Below are 19,936 nucleotides of genomic sequence, written 5' to 3'. Positions count from 1 at the left end.
TCTGCAATCTTGTCTGATAGGGACATGCAGGTATGCCTCCTTGAGGTCCAACGTTACCAGCCAAGACTCCTTGCCCAGCATGGGAAGAAGCTGCTGTAATGTGAGCATCTTGAATTTTGGCACCTGTAGATATGTGTTTAGGATGGATAGGTCTAAGATGGGTCTCCAATCTTTGTCCTTCCTTGGTACCAGAAATAGTCTGGAATAAAAACCTTGACCTTGTTCTTTTGCAGGTACCTCTTGAATTGCTTTCATATCCATGAGAACGGAAATTTGTCTTTGTGCCTCTGCCCATTGATTTTGTGGCAGGTTTGGCAAGCCTCTCATTTTTGGAAGGGTGTGAAAGTGGAACCTGTAGCCTCTGTCTATATTGTCCAGAATCCATTTGTCTTTTGTAACAATGTGCCAGTTTTTTGAAAATAATGCCAGTTTTCCGCCCAAAGGTGCTGCCAGTATAGCTTTGTTTGGCAGGCATAGGGGGAAGTCATTGTGTCTGTTTTCTCTTCTCCACCTCTTGGGGTTGGTGCTTGCCACTATCTAGCTCTGTAAGATCCTTGAGGTTGTCCTCTACCCCTTGGGCGTCTGTATCTGCCCCTTTGAGGTCTGTCCGTGGCTGGAAAGGACCAATTTTTTGAAGGCCAGTTTCTGCTGAAGCGTGGAGGTTGCACCTGCAAGAAATCTTTCACTGTTTGCATAGATTTCGCTTTTTCCTCCATTTTCTTTAGTACCTCCTCAGCTTTAACACCAAACAATACATCTTTTTGAAGTGGTGCATCTAATAACTTTGCTTTGACATGATCTGGTAAGGTTTGCTCTTTGAGCCAAGCATGCCTACGTATGACAGACCCCGTGACAGCAGCTCTACATAAGGCCTCTAAAGCATCAAAACCACACTGCAAGGTATGTTTACTCACTTGCTCTGCTCCATGCAAGAAATCCTGCAACTCTTTCAAATCTGGTTGTTCTGTTTGTGTCATTTTGCTTTTCAGCTGAGATAACAAAAACTGCTGGTACTTTAACATATGAAATTGACAGTTTAATGCCCTCATGGTTAAAGTGGCAGATGTATACACCTTTTTCCCCCACCTTTCTAATGCTCTGGAATCTCTCTCTGAAGGTAAAGGGTTTTTAGCAGTAGAGGCCTTTATTCCCTTGGGACCCTGTGAAATTGTTTCTGGGTCAGCAGTATGGCTTTTATAAAGGAACTGGTGAGAATCAGGAACCCGGTAATACCCGTCTGGTTTAACAGGGGCTGGAGGTAAAGAATCTGGATTAAGACTGGCTTCTATGTACACATCATCCAAAATACCTAAAACAGGAGGGATAGCCAGGGGCCTATGCTGGGGGAGCAGTAGAAATTCCCTGAGCCTTTTCTTGGAATCTGAGTAATCTTGGCCTTCCCAGTGGAAGTGCTCCCTCAATGTATGCAGGGTTTCCCCAAAAGAGTAGTCCTCAGGGGGGGGAGACCGAGGGAATAGACTCCTCAGCATCAGAGTCTTCAAAAGGGGAATAGGCATAATCCTGGTCCTCAGAATGGTCTGAGGTAATAGAAGCCTGGTCTGAGGAAGGGTAGTCTTCCTCCAGTCTGGGTCTTTTGTCAGAGGGGGGTTGAGAACCCGTGATGAGAGTTATCAAATCCTCAGCCATTTTAAGCATCTGTCTTTTAGGCATGGGGCCTTGAGAGGAGGTCTGAGGACCCTGTTTTTTAGTTTTCATGGCAGCTTTAGATTTAGTGAAGGATTTAATAGAGAAGGTGGTAGGCCTGAAGACGCCTTCAAAAATGGCAGGCCTCACTAAATTTTCAGTTTCCCCGCCAAGAGTGGTGTCGGTATCTGCAGTGGGAATGGAGGCCGAGGAGCCTGCGACCTCGGGTACTGAAGTCACCGGTAAAATAGTTTCATCGGTTGTCAGGGGCTGCGTAGGCGCCTCGCTGAGAACCGGTAGTCGGCCTAAGCGTGGTCTCAGTACTCGGTGCAGACCTCGGATGGCGGTCCTTGTCTTTGCGTCGTTTGCTTAAAACTGGCGTCGGTGTATCCGACCACATGATATAATTACATTTTTTGCCAAAATAATGAAGGGCGAACTCCATCCAGCGCTTAATAGTGCGCTTGTTGAACCTAGCACAAAAACGGCAGGCCGAGACGTCGTGGTCTGGCCCTAAGCAAGGTATACAGAAAGAGTGAAAATCCTTATGCGGTATTTGCTTCCCAGAAGAAATGCAATTATTAACTTTGTCTGACATCGGTCTGAGGCAAGAAAAGTTTCCCCAACGGGTACTTAGCTTTAAAGAAGACTTCGGCTGAAATACTTTCGTAAATCTCAGGAACTGGCCGACCAGCACTTGCGAACTGCTTCTGCTTCGGGCACCGCGCGGCAAGAAAGACTGAAGAAAATGGCGTTGGCTGCCTCTTTTATACCCCTGCCGCACTGACGTCAGGGAAGAAGCGACGACAACTGACGCCGGACCTAGACTTTGGAATTCGGCCGACCGAGGACCCGCCTGACGGCAGGATAACCCATCTGTAATGACTGCAGCTGTATGCACGATGAACATCTAAAGATCAACTCCATCAAGTTGAAGGTTACAATACTGCATGCATCTATCAGGTATCTGAAAGCTCCTCATTCCCCTAAAATTACAAAGGAAACACACTAGACTTTTTGAGTAGGGTACAGGATCTGCATATCTCCTGGCTGACTCACTGTCACAAAAGTTGCCACTTTTTTTTCTAACTAAACATGAGACTCTCTAGGATAAATCACACCATCATCCTGTGTATAAGACCCAATTTTCCTTAAATGCCAACATAAATAGCTCCTGTTGCAGAATAATGTTGTTTTATTTTACACCTAATACTTTGAGATATCGTACCACAACTTAATGCATTTTAAAAATGAAAAAAATATTATTTTAAACATCCATAGATTTACAATTTTTTTAGTTGATTATGACACAACTACTCAAATCAAGACTAGCAGCAACTGTATTTAGGGAGCGAGTAGTGGTAATAGTGAAATCATCATGTTTATCTGAGAAAATTACCACAGTCTTATACGGCATGGTTTCCTCTGATATGGGCTATTACAATGCCATTTACCTTGGGCTTCCAGATACTAGTCTTGAGAACCTTTCAACATGAACATAACTCTAGTCAGAGACCTTGTTAATACCTCTCATCAGGGCAATGTGATCACTCTGCACATGGCATTGAGGTAAGTTAAGATAATTTGCCTTGAGAGGCTTGGGTCCTATATGCTTAAAAAGCTATTAACAACCTACCAGCTAGTTTACCCTTTCTGCTCCACTTGACTAGGAAGAGACTGTTAAAGATTCTTAAGATCCACCAGGAAATTTCAGTTGTTATTAGTTATCCTGACAGACCCTACACTTTAGAAATGTATTACATTGTCAACAGAGAAATTAACACTGCAACAGTAAAAGGAAAAGTTTGACTAGGATGGCATCATAATTTGCTGTATAGTTTACAAGAAAGGCACAGGACAATAACATGAGAAAAGTGTCTCTACAAAATGGATGAGGCCAGGCTATATATCTAAAGTGTAGAAGGGCAAAATCAGCAATAAGGGTTACTCTTCAGAAGACTAAACAAATTTTCTGTTCTGGGTTAGAGTTAAAAGAAGGACTGGATTACAAAGCATGCAGAGCTTGAGGATGGCTGGTCTAGAAAAAAAACAAAACAAAAAACACTAAACAGGAGTTTTGATAAATAAACTTAAATGTGAAATGGCAAAGTCAACTTTCTGTGCAAATACTGTTCCTGTTAAGTAAGGGATGCTTCCAAACAAAGAACTAAACATTTACTTGTCAAATGTTTTCATAAACTGGCACAACAAACCAGTCACAGTTTCATCTCTAAAACCAGACAGTTTGTAAAACCTCTAAACAAAATAAAAATATAGAAATGCTAGAAACTGATTTTTACAGTGATTGCTGGCTGATCATTTCCAGAAATAAAGATACAGCGCAGTTATGCTGTGTAAACAGCACCAGTTGCAATTACATGAAACTCAGTCCTCACAGTGGACATGGCCAGTTTAAGAAAAACTCCTCACAGCATCCAAAAATAAGGTTAAGAAAGTTACCACCAGTTGTAAAATAAATTATGCATTTCACTTTCAGTGAATATTAACAGGGCAACGGCAAACATAATTCAAGTTATTGTTGTGAATGAATACCATCATTTCAGATGTGCTGATGCTTGCTGAAGAGAATATAAAGTCGTGCTGCTATTACAGTGTATGGGCCCTACCTGCTGCTTTTTCAACAAGATGTTAACACTTGTGAGGTCCTTCCCATAGTCATCTGATTGTATCTGGGTCTCTAAACCATTCAGCCATTTATCCAAATCAGCACAGCTTTGTGTAAAGAGCTCAGCCTTGTTGGCATCAAAGAGACACTGTGCCTTGGTCTGTGTGGTAGATTCCAGGTTTTGCCACATTCTATGCAATGTAGTTAACTTCTCCTTCACTACTTGTTCCGTCTCAGGCTTCTCTGTGATGAGTACTGCCCCATCCTAAAAAACAAGGAGACCTAGTAATTAGTAAGAAATATCTAGAAAGATAATTCTCAACTGGCAGCTTATACTTCATGTTACATATACAAACAGATGCTGACAAAGAATATCTACGGTCTGTAGTGGCTCCACATACATGCCAACTGTCACCTACATAGTTGCCAAATTTATACCACATTTCCAGTGCCCTAGGCATTACATAGCCCAGAGACTGACCCACATTCTACTACATATAGATACAGACACTTTAATCAAGGTTTAAAATCAAAATGGTTCTGAATGGTCTTTACCTTTTTTGGTAATACAGCCTCCACAGCACTGCATCAAGATGCTGACAGTTCCCCCTTCTGAATTATTATTAAAAAAAAAACAGAAAAAAAAAAAACAAAAACACATTCAGGATCTGTATCACTACCTTCCCTCCTTCCTACCTTCCAAATTTCCAAAGAAATTTCATATGTTCCTAACTGATTATATATCATCATTTTCTATCTCACCTCTTCTTATCTGAGTGATTACCCTTCCCCAGGATGAGAATAACTCTAATACAGAAAAATATATGGTGCCAAGGCCATGACATAAAACATAATACCAAAAAATGCATTATAGTACCTTTTGGGAAGTCTACCACTTAGGGTAACTACGTCACCAATAAAACACGCTTAATAGGTTATTCACTAGCTAGTAACCTAGCCTTTGAACAGTATGTGCCCAAGGTAATAAGTAAATCCTTCTATGCTGCGCAACTTATAAGCAACGCCATGGCTTCTAGGTCCAGAGAGGTCATCATACCACTGTACTTGGCCCTCATCAGACCTATTATAAAAGCCCCCTTCAGTATTTTATATTATATATATATATATATATGGGATCCATACAGATCCCCGACGGCACTTTTTGCCGAAGCAGAAATCACCGAACATACATAACCGAAAGTGCTGTTCACCGAAGCAGCACTTTCAGTTATTGTATGCTGGTTGTGCCGGTCGCACTACGGTGTGGTTAAGGGAGAATTCCCTTTTCCCTACTGTAGTGCGACCTCGGAGTGAGAATATAAAAGTAGGGGGTGTGGGGGGACACAGCCCCCATAAGGGTGCAGGGGGGCTTGCCCCCCTGCATAAAAGAAGATTTAGTGTTTATTTTGAACGGACTTTAATGAAAGCGCTTTTTTGGTGAAAGCGCTTTCGTTAAAGTGCGTTTGGGTATTATGGATTCGGACTATTGAACTTTCGCTCAGTTAGTTCTAGATCCATATATATACCATATAGATATATATATATATATATATATATATATAGATATATATAGATATATATAGATATATATATATATATACATACATATACGCACACATACACACATGTACACACACACATGTACACACACACACACACACACACATATATATATATATATATATATATATATATATATACATATATATATATATATATATATATATATATATGTTTACCATCAAAAGATGGAATTAACATTCGGCAAACATGGGAATGTCGAACGGCGGCTGGATGCTTTCCATGTTGCCAAACATTAATTGAGCAAGAGAGTTCATAGCGAATGCCTCTGTGCATTCGCTGATAGGACCTCAATGTTATGAGCACAGATTATGGTACAATGCAGACTGGGAAATCCATCCCTTTCCTCACTGCAGTGCGATCTTGGAGTTGCAATATACAGTTAGCAGGGGGTGTGGGGGGGCACAGCCCCCCCCCCACAAAACAGTGAACTCCAGAGTAGGAGCTAGATATACCTTAACTCTTATGCAGACATCCCGTTCAATATTCGATGTAAATGTTGAATCTGCTGAATTCGTTTATCATATTCAGCATTTACATCTCATTAGTATATGCGTGGATTTGGCATTGTGATTTGACGTTAAAAACAGATTGTTTTTAACGTCAAGATTTTGATAGTAAGCTATATATATATATATATAAATATATACAAATATATATACACACACATACATACATACAGGTGCATGCCGTTACAATGAAACTTTGTTTCATCAACTAATAGAAAAACCAGTACGGTTGATCAAAAGTCAGCAGATTGAACTGTGCCAGCTTTTCTGGAGTGAGACTTCTGTCTCTGTCTCTGTCTCTGTCTCTGTCTCTCTCTCTACTTCAAAGCACTGAAATCTGATAACATTGAAATTCAAAACATTGAGACCATATCATCAAAAACCCAAAACACGGAAAACCCAAAAGAACGAACTACAGTGCACATGTAAATAACATCCCCTCCACGTATAACACCACCAAAGTAAGAAACACACTTTTTACTATGTTTCTGCACAAGGACAAGCCACCCTGTACCCCCCACACACCCCCGTAAATTAAATATACGAACTCCTAGATTGCACTACAGTGGAAAAAAATTAATTTCCTAACCCCACTGTAACATGATCACCATACAGAATGTTAACTAATGAATGTGTTGCTTTCATGGAAGTTAAGTTAGTTAGTGTTCTGGAAAGTGAATTGGGGGAAAAGTGTTTATTTCACCAATCTGTACATGTTTTTAGGCCATACAGGTACATGATTTAGACATGTTTACAGTGAGGTTAGGAAATTAACACTTTTCCACTGTAGTGCAATCTTGGAGTTTATATTTATATTAAATTTACGGGGGGGGGGGCTTACTCCACTGCACAAATGTAGTAAAAAGTGTGCTTGTTAGTTTGGTGATGTTATTTACATATGCATTGTAGTTTTCAGTCTTACAATGTAATATTTCAGTGTTCTGCGGTTTCGTTGTTTTGGGTTTTCGATGTTATGGTCCCAGTGTTTTGAAGTTCAATGTTATGAGAGTTCAATGTTTTGAAGTAGACCCATACACACAGTGTTGTTTGTGCTAGTTACTTATAAAAGTAATAAATTACTATTACTAGTTACTTTTAAGTGAAAGTAATATGTTACTATTACTTTTCTAAAAAAGTAATATATTACTGTTACTAGTTACTAAGTAAAGTAACTAGTTACTGTTGAGTTACTTTTACATAAGTATAGTTTATGAATTCTCATATTCAGATTTACTCACATAGTGCTTGTGTGCAAGGAATACATGCTTACTGCACATGAATACGAGTGTATTAAAGTTGTATACACAGTTTACAATAACAATGAATAGTATTTTACAGTTTACAAAATCCCAAAGGCTAGTCATTATAGACAGAGTCACAATGTAATACTAAAACCAAAGTACGCACAGCCAGCAATACAAGACCCATAAGTTACAACCCATCAAATTTTCAACAAGGTACATTAGGCTAATCTGCTAAAACAAATGCGGAGGATGCAAAAATGCTTACAGAAAATGTCATACAAGTCTAACAAGACTGTTAACACAACATCAACCAAAATATCACTTTATATAACTAAATTACTACACATTTCTGTTGGCTTGAAGAAGGAGAAACTTTTCAAAGTGTTCATCAGTGAATCTATTTCTTCTTGCAATCAGCACTTGTCCACCAAGACTGAATAGGCGTTCAATGGGTGCACTAGATGGCAGAGCTGTATTAGTGTTGAGAAATATCTTCTTGACTATAGGGTAACTGTTGAGAGAAGACATTTGTCTGGAAGGGTCAGCCTGAGAAGATATGCTGACAGTGGCTGGCATTGATTCTTTGAAGCTGAAGAAGCTGTCTTCAGCAATTAATACAGAAGTTTCATATGACCCATGTGCAGGTTCATCCAGTTTCTGCATGCCATCAAGTAGCAGAGCCTTGTCTCTGAGTTTCTGCTCTTCAGCAACCATCCATCACAAACAGAACTGTGGATGCACTATACTAGCCAGAATGAGCTCTTCCTACTCCAGACGGTGATTGAACAGAGCCTCAGTGCCTTTAAGAAAAGCATCAACTAGCGTCATAACAAGCTTCAGACAACTTGTTTTTCAGGCACGCAACGGTGAGGATCAGGGTTCTCATGAAGCTTTTCAGCTCTGACTGCAGGATGTTCAGAGCCACTGCCAGGGGCTGCATTGCTTGCACAAACTCAGCAACAAAGGTAATTTCTGCAGGCCTGAAGGTAACAATTCCAATCTGTTCACATATCTCATTCAGCAAGCCTTCACCCTAAGTTGCAATGAGGTGAATTATCTCCATCGTGTAGAAAGTGGGATTCCATTGTGTTGCATTGGGAATAATCATTGCCAGATCACACTTATTTCGAGCCACCTCAGCAGCTTGGGTGATGTGACTAAGCCTTGTTCCAAGCAGCATAGCATTTGGCCATGGTCCTTTATATAATCTTTTTATATTGTGCATCATTACAAGCAGATTCAGCATCTTGCATGGCAACTACATTCAATGTGTGTGCTGCACATCTCAGATGGGGAGGCAGTGAATAGGTGTTCTTGCTTTGCCCTGACTGACTCAGTATTGCTGGCACACTGTTGTAAACAACTTCACCGTCATCATCCTCATCTTGGGACAGAATGCTTGTAGTCTCAGATCTCTCACATTCTGAGAAGACAGTGAAAGCCTTTACAAAACTGCTGCCATTGTCAGTAATTGTTGCATACACCTTTTGATCTATCTTGTACTTGATGGGAATGCTCTCAAGAGTTGATGCTATGAGATCATATGTATGCCTTCCCTGTAATCTGCAGCATGATAAAGCAGCTGACTTTCTTGGAAGTGTGTCACAGTCGATCCAGTGGGTGGTGACACTAAACAAACTACAATTCTGATGGTTCCAAATGTCAGCTGTAGTGTGCTGCATACTATCAACATTCATGCTGGAAGAAGCTGCAAGCATGTTCTTATCATTCATAAGCATATTAATGTACTTGGATTAAACTGATCAGTCACAGCATGAAGTTATGGGAAAGTGTACTGGAATCTAGGTTAAGAAGGGAATTGATGATTAGTGATCAGCAGTATGGTTTCATGCCAGGAAAGAGCACTACAGATGAGATGTTTGCTCTGAGAGTGTTGATGGAGAAGTACAGAGAAGGTCAGAAGGAGTTGCATTGTGTTTTTGTAGACTTAGAGAAAGCATATGACAGGGTGCCTAGAGAGGAGTTGTGGTATTGTATGAGGAAGTCGGGAGTGTCAGAGAAGTATGTTAAGAGTGGTACAGCATATGTACGAGGGTAGTGTGACAGCGGTGAGGTCTGCGGTGGGAGTGACAGATGCGTTTAAGGTGGAGGTGGGATTACATCAAGGATCAGCTCTGAACCCTTTCTTATTTGCAATGGTGATGGACAGGTTGACAGACGAGATCAGACAGGAGTCCCCGTGGACTATGATGTTTGCAGATGACATTGTGATCTGTAGTGGGAGTAGGGAACAGGTGGAGGAGACCCTGGAGAGGTGGAGATATGCTCTAGAGAGAAGAGGAATGAAGGTCAGCAGGACTAAGACAGAATATATGTGTGTGAATGAGAGGGAGGATAGAGGAATGGTTAGGATGCAGGGAGTAGAGGTGGCGAAGGTGAATGAGTTTACGTACTTGGGATCAACAGTTCAGAGTAATGGTGAGTGTGGAAGAGAGGTGAAGAAGAGAGTACAGGCAGGATGGAGTGGGTGGAGAAGAGTGTCAGGAGTGATTTGTGACAGATGAGTACCAGTAAGAGTGAAAGGGAAGGTCTACAAGAGGGTAGTGAGACCAGCTATGTTATATGGGTTGGAGACAGTGGCACTGACAAAAAGGCAGGAGTCAGAGCTTGACGTGGCAGAGTTGAAGATGTTAAGATTTGCACTGGGTGTGACGAGGATGGACAGGATTAGGAATAAGTATATGAGAGGGTCAGCCCAGGTTGGAAGGTTTGGAGACAAAGCCAGAGAGGCAAGATTACACTGGTTTGGACATGTGCTGAGGGGGATGCAGAGTATATTGGGAAAAAAGATGCTAAGGATGAAGCTGCCAGGTAACAGGAAAAGAGGAAGGCCTAAGATAAGGTTTATGGATGTGGTGAGAGAGGACATGCAGGTGGCTGGTGTGACAGAGCAAGATGCAGAGGACAGGAAGAAATGGAAACAGTTGATCTGCTGTGGCGACCCCTAATGGGAGCAGCCGAAAGAAGAAGATTAATGAACTTTTCTATAAGATCATATATCTGTCAAATCTCTGCGGTTTTGCTTAAATTTAAATCACTATCTCACAGCAAAATCTTTCTCACTGCATCATTATTAACATCACACACAAGCTTGTCTTTTATCAACATCTCTCAGATCACCAAATCTGCACATTTTTGACTTGTTTCTCAAGTCAGTTATATATGCTGCACAAGTTTCACCTGGCTTTTGGTCTCTTGTGTAAAACAGTGCCTTTCCACTATAATATTCATTTGAGGGTTGCACATTTCTCTAAGATTATGTTTTAAGCACTCAAGATTCTTCCCGCGTTTCAGCCTGTATCACAATATGGCAGTCTTCCCCCTTCTCTGCATAAACTGCAGATGCATACACAAATGAATGTTCTCTCTCAATGGCTTCTGAACCAGCTAAATTGAGCAGAATAAATGCTTTTGCATGTGTGTCTTTATCTGAAAAAGCATCCTGTATGAAAATATCATATTCTTGCTCAAACACTCTCCAGTTTGTAGCAATATTATTATCAAACACAAGCTGATCAGGTCTGTGCAATTCCTTTGCCATACCAAATAAGTGTCAAACACACAACAAGTACTTGTAATTATATTCAGCTGTACAACAGACTCTCTGAAATAACTGTACTCTTTGAAAAGACTGTACTGCAATACTGCACACACTGCAAACACTTTGCACACTTTAGATACTTGAATAGCTTTAGTTAATGTGAAAAAGTAGTAAGTACATCGTGAAAAAATAAAGTTGTTTTCTCCTTTTTGAACATTTTATAAGATTCTGATATTGTTTCAAATGTTTACATAATTATTTCAAGTACTTTTTTCAGCATGTCGCAATTTTGAACATTTTGTTTATTCAGTAATTTGTCTGGAATACTTTGCTTTATATTCATTGAGGGAAAAATCATTTAAATAAATTTAAGAACCTGGAAATATTTTCCGACGTGTTTACAAGTCGTTTGTAGTCGTTTGAGCCACTCTTGTATATTCCTCCATTTCTGACTGTCCGCCTCATGGTTTTAAGAAGTTTTGACTTTGGATCCCATTCTGAGAACATGTCATTAGTCTTGTGTATTCAAATAAGATGACAAGACTTGGGTGTTCATTTAAGATATTTATTACACACAAACACATCAGGATGGATGACTAGAACATAAAACTTAAATTAGCTGACTGACTGACTGCTACACACATAGATGCTTTTACTCCAGCTGCTTACACAAAATGGCGCTCTGCTGGCATGTGCTCAGTACTTTCTGTGCATGTGCCCATGAACTACAGTGGCTTTAAAAGTACAACACACACACTATAATCTACATTCCCTGTGTTCGAGTGGGTTTCCTCAGGGTGTTCTGGTTTCCTCCCACATTCCCAAGACATGCTGCAGGTGGATTAGACATTCTAAATTGGCTTTAGGTGTGAGTGTGTGCATGCGTGTGCCTTCTGAAGAAGGTTGAGTGCTGGGCTGGCAACTCAACAATGTAAAACACCACTGCCACTTGTTCTGCAGACTGAGGATCCACCGTGGTGATCCCTAATGGGTGCAGCTGAAAGGAGATGAAGAAGACTAGTCTTTATAGCTAGAGAGTCACAGATACTAATTAAACCAAACCAGCCAGCAGCACAAGACCTATAAAAAACTATCACATTTTGTCTATTTTCAGCACCTAAAAATCGAAACCTGAAAAGAATTTTAAATAGAACATAAAATATTGTCAGGACAAAAGTTGGTTGATCATAGATCCACAGGAAGCGTCCTGCTTGGTGCAATGGGTCGGGGCATCGGGTACTCAACTCAGTTTGATTCCGACTGATGGTGGTATGAAGAACCAATGCCATTTATTATACTGCAAGGTAAGGATATGATTTCTAGCAGGCTAGAATTATCCAGTGTTAGGGGATGTTTTAGTGGGTGAGAGTCCCACAACACAAGGGCAGGGCTGGAATTTGGTCAGCATTAGCTTTCACCTCCTTGCAGTGCTAAAAAAAATGAAGACAATTTTGCTCCAGACTAATTCTAATGATCTGTTATAAATGCCACGTGCTGTGAGCTGTGCAAACATTATGTTGTAATTTTTTATCTAAATTGCCACTTCAAAGTGTTTATTACCTCCTAATATCGGATTACTATTCATACTATATAGGGACCCCGGATGTTTTACATCCCCCTTTAGGAGGCTTTATCACCCATGTTGAGAACCACTGGTTTAAGCAAAAGTAACTCAAAAGTACCTCACATTTAAGTTACTAGTTACTAAAAAAAATTAATATATTACTATTACTAGTTACTATTTTGAAAAAGTAACTAGTTATATTTCTACTTACTAGAAATTGTAATATATTACAGTAATATATTACCTATTGTAATAGATTACGCCCATCACTGCACACACATATGTATATATATATATATATATATATATATATATATATATATATATATATATATATGGGGTCTATATTAGAACATCGAAGTTTCAGAACTTCGAATGCTCTAATATCGACCTCTACTAACTGAAAACTGATAACATCGAAAATTCAGAACAGCAAATTTTTTCCTAGGGAAAAAAATTTGCTATTCCAAAACACATACACACAACACAAACACACCAAACAAACAGCAATCCACAAAAATACACCTAAAATCTTACATCTAAACCTACACTAAACTGTACATACACCACTATCTACCCACTTACCTTAACCCAAACCCTAACCCTAATGTCCGTCACTATCGCACACACACCTCACCCGTGCCCTAACCCTAACTCACCTACCCCACTCTAACCCTCACGTCCACACATTCACACACTTACCTGACCCGTGCCCTAACCATAACTCACCTAACCCTCACATCCACACAATCGCACACTTACCTGAACCCGACCCATAACTTTCCACTGCAGAGCTAAAAATAGCTAAACAACAGGAACGGACAACCAAATTCTTTCCCTAGGAAAGAATTTGGTTTTCTGAAACTTCGCTATTTTCAGCTTTCGCTTATTACAGGTCAATATTAGAACATTCAAATTTCTGAAACTTCGATGTTGTAATATAGACCCATATATATATATATATATATATATATATATATATATATATATATATACACACACACACACACACACACACACACACACACACACATATATGTATCACACACACACACACACACACACACACACACACACACACACACACACACACACACACACACACACACACACTCACTCACTCACTCACACACACACACACACACACACACACACACACAAACACAAAAAAGTTATGATAAAAACAGAAATCAATTGACTATCTTAACTTTAGGGAAAGGGTGGCAGAGATTAAGAAGATACTATAGCATAATAATTGTATCATTGTGAACGATTTGTGTTGTAGGATATTACTTATTGATTTTAAAGCCAAAAAGTAATGGGGGCTAAAACCCATAATCCATAATCAGGGGCAGATTTGAAATAGAGCCTTTTATTTCTTTCAAAGCTGTTAGAAAATTGAGATTTACATTATCTTGCATTTCTAAAAATATTAAACCTGACATTCAAACATGCATGCAAGCAGAAGCAAGTGTTTTTTTTAAACAGTCATGGACAGATGTCTGTGCAACCCACTGAGTATTACAGCAGTGAGGTCAGGATTATGGCCATCTCCTACCTGCATTCTAATCAACACAGAGTTGCAATACCATAGGGTAGTTGAAAATTAAAGTAATTAATGCTGTATTTTCTGTACTTTCTAAACAAAATACAGAACAGAACACTTAAAACTGATTGATACGCTTGAGCAACTTTTATAGAGGTGTGCAGCATGTACTTCCAAGGGGTATATCCAGCAAGTAAACAGGTAAGAAAAAGTTTTTTTTCTTTAAAAATTCAAATGTGTAGTATATTTTTATAGAACTATAAAATGTGTATTGTTTATAGAACCGTCTTACAGATGCATAGTTGCACTATTGAACAGCAGCATTAAGTCTTAAAGGATATAAAGAAATACCTAGAAGAAAAAGTGAACACACGCTCTTGCAGGCATGATAGGAAGTCACTGTCATTTTGAATGGAGCTTTAAGTGCCTTTCTGAGAACTTCCTTCAAGTCATGACACAGGAGTGAATGAATTAATGTAATAGTGTACACTTCAATTTATTTAGTTAAAGGCAGCCACTGTAGTTTTTCTTATGGCTGTTTTTCATATGTGGGAGGGAAATAAAGGTAAGAAAGGAACAGATAATCAACTTCAGCACCACCACCGATTCAAACAAGTATCATGTATAATAGGCAGAAGCAATAGCTTTCTATCATAATGGCTACTTTTTCCATTTTTATCATGGAATGTAAATAGCTTTACAGGTATAGACAAAATGCAAGAGTATTGAACTATATTAAGAAATGTAAGGTGCAAATACTGGTATCTCCAGAAACACACTTAGATAGAAATGAGCATGTGAATTTGATTAAAAAAGCTTTTCAGGATGAATATTCAGCAAAGAAAAGGGGGAATAAAAATACTGATTGTTAGAAGGTCTCCAACAGTGATAGAAGAGGGGAAAATATAACAATGGCAGATGTGTGGTAAAAAGGGGCTACCGGTAAGGGAAAAGGATTATGCTGACAGACTTATATTCCACCAAAAACTGCTATGATGGAACTTCAGAAATTTTGGGGAGAAATAATCAGCTTTCACTAGGGAATATAATTTATGGCTGGGAACTGAAACTTGCTTTGTAATAGTGAGGATGCATCAGAGGGACTTTGAATGGAAATAGAGAGGGTAAATTTCTTAGCAAATATACAGAAAAATGGTACGGAAGATGTGAATTCAGTACTAGGAACTCAGACAAAATGTACATCTCATTATCCAAGGAACAATAACTGGGATATACTGGACAAAAGCTATATTTCACAGGAACAAGTGTATTTAATTGAAAGTTTTACATACATTCAGTAAATATTTCAGACCATGCAGTGGTAAAAACTTTGACAGAGATGCAAGGTAATGAAGGAATAAATTAGACAATGGTGCCTTCCTACTTATTTGTTAAAAAGAGAGGGATTACTTGAGTTACTAAGGAATACAGAAATGTTTTTAGAAGGGAAAAGGAAGTGAGTGGGATAAAATTAAGTTAAACTATGGTAGAAATACACAAGAAAGAGATGTGAGAAAGAAGTAATAGGAGCTATTTAGAAAGGGTGACAGATGCTGATGTATTGCAGAATAAAGGAAATCTCACAAACAAGACAAAAGCAACTGCACACTGTTTAAGGGAAAACAAAGGAGTATTTTGATAATATGCACAAGATAACGAAGGCTGCTAAGCTACTATTTCTTTTATTAAACAACTGAGTATAGATAACAGCTTCAGGACACAAAAAGTTTTTAGCATGTCCAAGGCAACAGACAGCAGTAACAAAACTTAGTGGAACCTATGACAAGTGAAAAATCAGTTGTGTAAAATCTTACTGTAACAGTATATGTCCTTCTCTTCACTGTTGCAGTATTCTTTACCATAGGGATCTCCTGCCAAGGACAGACAAACGACTGGCCATTATACTAAAGCCTTTAGATCTTGCATTCATCGTACATCACCCATACACTCCCCACACAAGATATAAGGCGTAAAGGTGAGGTATTGACACAGTTACCCAGAGCTGAACTGCTCAAGAACAGAAGTCTCCACAGGACAAAAAATGTCGATGCACATCCAAAGGGAAAAAACGCAGATGGAAAAGGGGATGCCCTCATCCAGGAAGGTAATCAAATTAAAACCCAAAAGAAAAAAGGGGGATGGAGGGAGGGACTGAATACTCCAACAGTAAAGAGAAGGAATCTACTGTTAAGGTAAGACTTTACAGAACTGTACTATGCCCTTCTATATCACTGTTACAGTATTCTTCACCATAGGGAGAGTACAAAACTTCAAGAAAAGGAGTGGGAGGTGTAAGGCTAGGAAGAGCCCTAAATAAACCCATGCAAAACCTGCTCTGACCTTAAAAATCATATCCAATTTATAATGCTTAGTAAAGGTATGCACTGAGGACCAAGTAGCAACTTCAAGGCTGGAATTGGCATTTAAACCTGGAAGAAAGCACCAGAAGAGGCAACAGCCTAGTGGAATGAGCTCTAACTTTAACAGACAGACATTTACCATGAAAAGAATAACAAAATGAAATGACCTTAAATATCCAGTAGATGGTTTGCTCAGAAACAGCCAAACCCAAAGTCCTGGGATGAAAAGAAACAAAAAGATGGTCAGAATTATGAATGGCATTAGTTTTATCCAATAATACTTGAGCTGTCTGTGCAAATCCAAGGTATGCAAGACCCTCTGACTAGCAGAATGAGGAGAATGAAAAAGGAAGGGGGTTCTATTGTCTGATTTAAGGACAACTCATTAACAACCTTGGGCATAAACAAGTGATTAGTATGAAGAGACACCCTGTCTCTGTGAAAAAAAAATAAAAACTAAAAAAAAAGGAATGGCCTAAGGGCCTAAAGCTCAAAAACCCTCCAAGCAGAAGTACGAGAAAGCAACAAGACAGTCTTCCAGGTACAGTGTTGCAGAGAAGCAGAAAAGTACAGTTGTGTACACTTACCATAAATGTAGATGTTCGAGTGCATTCACTGTTGCAGTCATTACATTTGGGTAATCCTGCTGGCAGATTGCCCTCAGTCGGCCTGAATTCCAAAGTCTTGGGTCCTGCGTCAACTGCTGTCGCCCCTTCCCTGACGTCAGGTCGTCAGGGGTATAAAAGCAGCAGCTGACGCCATTTTCTTCAGGTTTTCTTGCCCCAGATGTCAGGTGCCCCCTAAAAGGGTAGCCAAAATTTATATATATATATATATAAAAATACATACACCAATATAAACTTTACCTTCATCTACCAGCAAATACACCACATAGTTTGTATAAATCAGAGAAAGAAAAGTTCCAGCAGAAAAAAGGGGGATGGTGGGTGGGTAACCTGGACTGCAACAGTAAATACACTCGAACATCTACATTTATGGTAAGTGTACACAACTGTACTATGTTCTACGTGTTTCACTGTTGCAGTCATTACATTTGGGTAGAGTCCCAAAGCTATGGTTGGCAGGCTGGAGCTAAACAGCATTAGGAGCGGCTATGAGGCCCTGCAGAACTGCAGTGGCAAAGCTTGCCCTGGATTTACAGTAGAGTGGCAGATGATAGTGCTTTGTAAAGGTGTGCACTGAACTCCAAGTAGCAGCCTCTAAAATGTCTTTGGTTGGTACTCCCCTGAGAAAGGCTACTGAAGTGGCTGCAGCTCTGATTGAATGTGTCCTAATGCCCTTAGGCTCTGACTTGTCATGGTGTAAATAGCAGAAATGAATGCAGTGGCCTATCCACTTTGAAATAGTCTGCTTTGAGATAGCCTTTCCTTGTGATCCTGCAGCATATGCCACTAGTAATTGCTCTGTCTTCCTGAAAACTTTGGTTCTGTCCAAGTAGAATCTAAGCCGTCTGTGCACGCCCAAAGAATGCAGAATTCTCCACCTTGTTCTGTGGGTTTGGATAAAAAGTTGGCAGATAAATATTTTGGTTAAGAACCACACTGGACACCACCTTAGGCATAAATGTTGGGTTTGTCCTCAGAGACACCCTGTCTGGATAAAAAATTATAAAAGGTTCCACAGCCATGAGTGCCTGTAGCTCTGAAACTTGTCTTGCAGAAGTTATTGCTAGGAGAAGAGCTGTTTTCCAAGATAAAAACTTTATATCAGCAGTAGCAGCTGGCTCAAAAGGAGGCAGGGTGAGTTTTTCCAAGACATAGTTCAGGTCCCATGCCGGTATTGGTGATCTCCTTGGAGGCCTTACATTTTTGGCTCCTCTGAGGTACTGCTTTAATAAAGGATGAGAAAAGATTGGTGGCTCTATATTGTAATGAGCTGAAATGGCAGAGGTATGAATTTTAATTGATGAAAAAGACAGGCCTTTGTCCAGCATCTCAGTTAAGTATTGCAAAATCTGAGGAATATTTGGTACAGCTGCATCAGTTCCTTGTGCCTGGTTCCAAGCACAGAATCTCTTCCATTTTCCAGCATAAGATTTTCTAGTACTAGCTAGGCCTTCTGGATTCCAAAATGACATCCATCACAGCTTTACTGAAAGGTGTGGTTTGTATGACTACATTATCCGCCATGCTGCCAGGTTTAAAGTACTGAGTTGGCTGTGCAGGATCTGACTGTTTTGCTGGGACAGTAGATGAGATATTTGAGGTAAGGTCCAAGCTGGGCATGGAGACAAGTTCCTTAGGATTGGATACCAGTACTGGCGGGGCCAGTCTGGGGCAATCAATATCATCTTTGGCTTCTCCTGTTTGACCTTTAGGAGTACCTTGGGGAGGAAAGGCAGTGGAGGAAAGGCACATACTGATAGGTTTTTCCAGCTGAAAGATAGGGTGTCCACTTTCAATGCTTGTCTGTGATAAGTCCTTGTGCAGAATCTTTTTAGTTGGTAGTTGTGAGGGGAAGCAAATAGATCTATGTCCGGGCATTCCCATTTCCTTGTTATCATGCTGAAGACTTGTGGATCCAGCTGCCACTCGTGGGGATCCATGAAGTTTCTACTTAGTTCGTCTGCTACAGTGTTTCCCTTTCCTGGCAGGAATTGTGCCTGCAGATGTACTTGGTAAGTCAATGCTGTGTCCCACAAAGTCATGGTTAGTCTGCAAAGGGGGTAAGAATGTGTACCCCCCTGCTTATTTATATACCACATGACCGTGGTGTTGTCTGTCTTTATCAGTAGTTGTCCCGGATAAAGTTGGTCCTTTAAAGCTGTCAGGGCATTTTGAACAGCTAGCATCTCTTTTTGATTGATATGTAGATGCATTTGGTTTGAGGACCATGTGCCCTGAATGCATCTTCCTGCCATGTGGGCCCCCCAGGCATAATCTGATGCAGCTGTTGTTAGTGTCTGCCTGGCTGGGGGGTAATGTGAATGGCTGTTCCTTGTTCTGATGACAAGCCTTCGCCCACCATCGAAACTCCTGTTGCAGGCAGGGAATGAGAGTAATCATCGTTTCCAAGCTGTGGCAATGTTGAGTCCAAACACTTTTTAGGTACCACTGAAGTTTCCTCATATGTAGTCTTGCATATGGTATTAGTAGGATGTAGGATGCAGGATGCCATGAAGCCCAAAGCCTCCTGCAGAATTTTTCTTGCAGATAACGGGGCCTTTGTTGCCAGCATTTTGAAATAGGTAGTCAGTTGCCTTTGTTTGTCTGGCGTGAGATAAGCCATCTGGGCAGTTGTATTTAAGCTTGCACCCAGGAAAATTATCTCGAGAGAGGG

General features: G+C 40.0%; 1 protein-coding gene across 1 annotated transcript in view; it reads right to left on the bottom strand.

Annotated features, from left to right (window-relative positions):
* The window catches only part of SPTBN1 (spectrin beta, non-erythrocytic 1), a 2,377,138-nt gene that overhangs the window by 802,556 nt on the left and 1,554,646 nt on the right, over window positions 1-19,936 (bottom strand). Inside the window, exon 20 of the mRNA XM_044055150.1 lies at window positions 4,272-4,535. Coding sequence (XP_043911085.1) covers window positions 4,272-4,535 — 264 coding nt within the window. The remainder of the gene's footprint in view (window positions 1-4,271; window positions 4,536-19,936) is intronic.

The sequence above is a fragment of the Protopterus annectens genome, chromosome 1.part2, assembly GCF_019279795.1.
Source record: "Protopterus annectens isolate FY-2018-M chromosome 1.part2, PAN1.0, whole genome shotgun sequence".
Lineage (NCBI taxonomy): Eukaryota > Metazoa > Chordata > Ceratodontiformes > Protopteridae > Protopterus > Protopterus annectens.
The sequence above is the reverse complement of the archived record's forward strand: the minus strand, read 5'-3'. Positions and strand labels throughout refer to the sequence as shown.